Source organism: Monoraphidium neglectum (genome assembly GCF_000611645.1).
Source record: "Monoraphidium neglectum strain SAG 48.87 unplaced genomic scaffold scaffold02687, whole genome shotgun sequence".
Classification (NCBI taxonomy): Eukaryota; Viridiplantae; Chlorophyta; class Chlorophyceae; order Sphaeropleales; family Selenastraceae; genus Monoraphidium; species Monoraphidium neglectum.
In genome coordinates, this window is record NW_014010941.1 from 2,619 (window position 1) to 7,521 (window position 4,903).

Genomic DNA, 4,903 nt, shown 5'->3' on the forward strand with positions numbered 1-4,903 from the left:
GTGTGTGTGTGTGTGTGTGTGTGTGTGTGTGTGTGTGTGTGTGTTTGTGTGTGTTTGTGCGTGCGTGCGTGCGTGCGTGCGTGCGTGCGTACGTACATGTTATTGGGAGTTTTGATGCTCCCCGCAATCGCAGTTGATCTTTTGCGGTTTGTAAGTGCACAACAGTCATATGCGCCACAGCAACTGTGAGCTACTGGCCAGTCCAAACGTGAGTGGGACTTTGCTGCAGACCCTACTTGCTGCCTACACCACCAGCCTCCACAGCCCTGCGGCCTGTTCGGCTTGAAAAAGTTGTGCTCTCTCAGAAAATTTTACAGCCTGAATGAGGTCAGTGAGCTGTCCGCCTTCACATGCTGCCCATGCGTGGGCAATGCGATGCTTTGCTCTCCCGGGCGGCGTTGGGTGAATTGCTGAGTCGCTGTTTGGGATGAGTCCATGTGCTTTGAAAATGCATTATCGCGCGCCGTAATACGCTGAAAGACCGGTTAATTTGCATTGATGCTGCACCTGTGCTGTGCACGATCACTTGGCGCGAACCTGCCCTTCGTAACTCAACTGATCTCATCAGCATGTTCTGGTGACATACTTATGAGTAAGCTTTGATCTATGATGCAAGCGTAGTCACTGCGCAGTCACGCACGTAGCGACTGGATCGATCTGAACTTTCAGGCCCTTGGGCCTTCTCTTTCCCCGCCACTGGGACCCCCACGGCGATGAGCCCGCTTAGTAGCACGATGCTGAACGCTAGACGCTGTCCCGTCTGTGCGCGCCTGGGTGAACCAGGGCGCCCGGGGCTGGGCGCCGCTGCTCCACGATCTGAGAGCGAGGTGCTACCCGTGCATCTTCATAAATTTCCAACGCGGTTGAGCGCTGCCTGTCTCACAACCCCACCAGCCAAGCGTCTGTGATGGATTTCAGAAGGCCGACTCTTGGAAGCACCAATACAGTACTGCCGGCTCAGTCATCCGTCTGCCCGCCATCGGACATGCATCAGCCACCTTGGGACTTCCCACCACGGCCATTGGACCGGCCTGCTTGGACGAGCCGCCACGGAATGCATGCAGTCCTCACGGTGTCATGATACTTATGTAGATGTTGGTTTCAACTGGCCTGCACACCGTTCACTGTGCCTGTCGTGCAGCTGAAATTTCGTTGTCCTGCAGGCCCCATCCATCCGGCACCCATGCCCAACCGTCATCGCCGCACGGCCTCAGCAGCCGCCCTCTTGCTGCTGCTCGCCGTCTGCTCGGCCGCGCCACGGCTTACCGCCGCCGCACGTGATGCTCCCAACGACGGCACCCCCGCCCCCGCCAACAACAGCGCGGGCAGCGCCGGCGGCCTCGGTGCGATGCTGATGACCGCCATGGGTGTGTACCTGCAGCAGAACGTCCCAAAGCTCGTGGAGGCCGCAGTGGCGCAGCGGGTGCGCATGGATGGTTCGCAGCTGGCAGCGTGCGCGGCATGCATGCATGCAGCGGGGATCGGGGTTCTAGATGTGCAGGGGATTGGGGATGGAGGGCACGAGTGTGTTTTCTTGCCCATGCATGTGCGTGAGCAGCGCATGCTGCGGCCCGGCAGGCAGCAGGGAATGCAAGAGCCAAGTTGGCTTCGCTGTTTGGTGGGCGCTGGCGCCAGCTCGCCGCGCAGGCAGGGCCGGGGGAGCGTATGCTACGTGCGTGTGGCCACACCGTCAGCCTTGCTTCGCTTGGCTTTGATGGGCACGTACACATTTGCAGTCTCCCACGCCACCAAAACCGTGGCCTCCTTCCCCTCCCCACTCAAGCCCCACCCTGCGACCCACCCACCGACCCCACCACGTACAACTCGCAGCAGCGGTCCGTGCCGCAGCAGCGGACGAGCGGCATCGACCTCGACGGCGACGGCAAGCCCGACCTTCCCACCCCCGACCTCAGCCTCACGGCCCCAGAGCTGAGCCTGGACCCCACGCTGTCGCTGGCGCTGTCCCCCTTCACCTTTGCGCCAACCTACGCCGTCAGCGTCGACCCCACCCTCGCGCCGACCGGCGGCGCGTCCTTCGCTCCGACGGTGGCGCCGACCGGCGCCGGCATCCTGGGGCCGACCCTCCAGCCGACGGACATCACGTCGGTGAGCGCATGAATGTGTGGGCGTGTCAGGGGCCGCCGTGGAGCTTTTTTGAAAAGCCTGCTGGCTGTCAGGACCGCCTGGCTTGGTATCAACCGTCAGCACGCGCAGCAGGAGCCTGATCATGCGTCCGCTGGCGGGCCGGCGCCCAGAGCAGGGAACTGCGCTTTGATCGATGCAGCAGGCGTCGCGGGGCGTGTGCATGGGGAGGGGGGAGGCGACGTGCGACAGGAGCCTGGCTGACTGCACCCCATCGGTTCATCACGCCACCGGCTCGCCGGCGTCGCCCACCCCTTCTTCTATCCGCCTCGAGTTTCCCTCCCCTCTGGAGCTGCTTGCGTCCTGCGGCCGGCCCCCACTTTCAAAGCAAAGCGTGCTAAGCACTCACGCTCCATCCCACCCCCCCCCTCCCGGGCGCATTGGGTTCTGTCCCGGCCCCATCACCGCGCAACCCACACAGGTCAACCCCACCTACGCCCCGACCACGTCGATCAACCTGCCGTCGCCGCCGAGCGACAGCCCCGCCGTCTCGGCCTCCAGCCGCAGCGCCGCCCCCATCGCCCCCATCGCCGCCCGCCTGGCCCAACGCATCTCCAAGGCCGCGATCGCCAAGGCCCCAGCCAAGGCCGCCGCCGCCGCCACCCAGGCTCCCGCAGCTGGCGCCGCCAAGGCCCCTGCCACCACCGGCGCCGCCGCCAAGGCCCCGGCGAAGCCCTGAGGGGCCGCTTGCGTGTCGGCCGTGCGGGGGCGCGACCGCCCTGGCGCCGCTGCACCACTCACACGGCCGCGCGGCAGCCTGGTGGCGGGGGTGCACACCCACCCCAGCGGGCACGTGTGAGCGGTGCGGCCTGTCACTCCCTTGCGGAGCATGGAGGCCGGGATCTTGCGGTGTCGCAAGCAGCCGTGCCTGTGCTTGCCGATCGCATGCCTCACACATTTCAAACAGAGAGGCCAGCGCAATGACCGGGCTGCTGCATCAATACCGGGGCTCTATCGTGCATCCAACCATCACCCATCTTGCGGCTGCCTGGCAGCACTGGGTACATAAGTGCAGCACTCTGCTGTGACAAGTGCTGTGCTGGGGACCGTGACCTGCACCGTTGAAAACGTGCCACGCGCCCCGTTTTTCGTGGCATGCACCACAATAAGCACACCATGCAACCTCTCACAGCGAACGGCTTGTGTCTCGGGCGAGGCTTGCAAACCTGCAGACCGCCCTTGCGGCAGTGACGCCGTCGGTGACGCGTCACTGCAAAGTCGCGGCACCAATCGCGCCACAAACCGGCGGGACGGGCTTACAATTCATGCGCACCGCACAGGCGACGAGTAACCATGCAAAGCACCAGGCAGCTGCGGCGTCGGCACAGTGGCAATCAACTTCTCTTGGGAACGCCAACGGCGCAACGTCCCACGGTTCCAGAGCACCACAGCAGGGATTTAATTTGCAGCAGGGAATCAGCATAACGGCAACAATCAATTGTCAATCAGTTTCATTTGCTGTATGCAGTTGTAACTCTCGCAAGGTGGATCGCCAACCCCCAGACAAGGATGGTCACCACGCAGTCAACGATGCGCCAGCACCGCTGCTCAACTGGCAGTCAGCGCAAACGCCTGCAATTTGCTAGCTAGTCTGGAGAGCCTTCCCGCTGAGCATGGTTACAGTGCCAATCCAACAGGCAGCAAATGCTGAGTGCAGCAGTGGGCCGAGTGACAGCACAGGGGGGGGGGGGTCATTCGCCCCATGACTTTGGGCGGGCAGACAGAGGTGTATGTGTGTGCCCAGACTCGGCGCAAACCAGCCTGGACAACAATCCCCTCCTCTCCTCTCCTCTCTCTCCTCTCCTCTCCTGGAAAACAGCAGGCACAGAGTCTTATGCTCAGCCATGTGCTGTACGCTACCCTTGCCGCTACACCTGCAGTGCCGATACCCTCAGGCCGACCTGCCCACCTGTGCCCCGCTGCACACTCGCGCCAAGCCCTCCGCCCGCCTTGCGACCTGGCGACGCTCTCCCATCGCGCCACATCCTTGCCCACTTGGTCAGGCTGCTATAATAAAGCACAAGCATTTATTGTGTTTGATGCAAGTGGAGGGTGTTGGTAGATCCCGCGCTCGTCTCAGCTGCCAGCAGATAGGCCCTTTCCCCCCACGCCCCCCCCCACCCCCGCAGCGCGCCACGGACGGCGCAAGAGGGGTGCCTCTCTTGGGGTGGTCAGCCGGCGCTGCAGCGCGGCGGCGCCAGAGTCAGCACACACGCGCGGGCGGCGGCAGCACCCGCGCGCTCTTGGACCGGCCGGGCTCTTGGCGCGTCCGGGCCCTTGTCGCAACCGGGATCACTCGGACCGGCCTGCTCGGACCGGCCGAGCGCACAGCTGTTGAAAGTTCAAGGTGCAGCGCGCCCCCATCCACATTGATCCCGCCCCCTGCAGTCGCACGTAGCTGCATTCGTAGCTCCTGCTGCCGCATGCAGCTGGCCGCACCAAACCGTTGCACGCGACTCGTCGCGATGAACCCCCTCAGCCGCCGTCCCCCGGCTGTCATGCTGCTGCTGCTGCTGGCTGTCTGCGTTGCGAGCCCGCAGCTCGCGGCGGCCCAGCGCGGCCCTGGGCGCGTTTTTGGCGGGTCTCGCCCGCTCGCCAGCGGGCCGGGCGCGGCCGCGCTGCAGCGCTGGCTGTCTCAGCTGTTCTCCGCCCCCGTGAAGGTGCGGAATTCGCGCATGTGACTCGCATGAAGCTTCCAGCACGAGGCCTGCAGCAGCGGCCGGGCCGGCACGCCCACCCTAGGGACCAGGCCTGCAGCCCT

General features: G+C 64.2%; 2 protein-coding genes across 2 annotated transcripts in view; both read left to right on the plus strand.

Moving 5' to 3' along the window:
• Positions 1-1,183: 1,183 nt before the first annotated feature.
• MNEG_11315 (hypothetical protein) lies at positions 1,184-2,821 on the plus strand (the record flags this gene model as incomplete). Its single annotated transcript, XM_014040213.1, has 3 exons — positions 1,184-1,423; positions 1,831-2,106; positions 2,564-2,821. 3 exons carry the CDS (start codon positions 1,184-1,186, stop codon positions 2,819-2,821), a joined length of 774 nt encoding a protein of 257 aa, XP_013895667.1.
• A 1,786-nt stretch (positions 2,822-4,607) lies between these two features.
• Positions 4,608-4,903, plus strand: part of MNEG_11316 (hypothetical protein) — a gene marked incomplete at both ends in the record, with an annotated part of 1,741 nt that continues 1,445 nt past the window's right edge. Inside the window, one exon of the mRNA XM_014040214.1 lies at positions 4,608-4,802. Within this exon, the coding sequence (XP_013895668.1) occupies positions 4,608-4,802 (195 nt within the window). The remainder of the gene's footprint in view (positions 4,803-4,903) is intronic.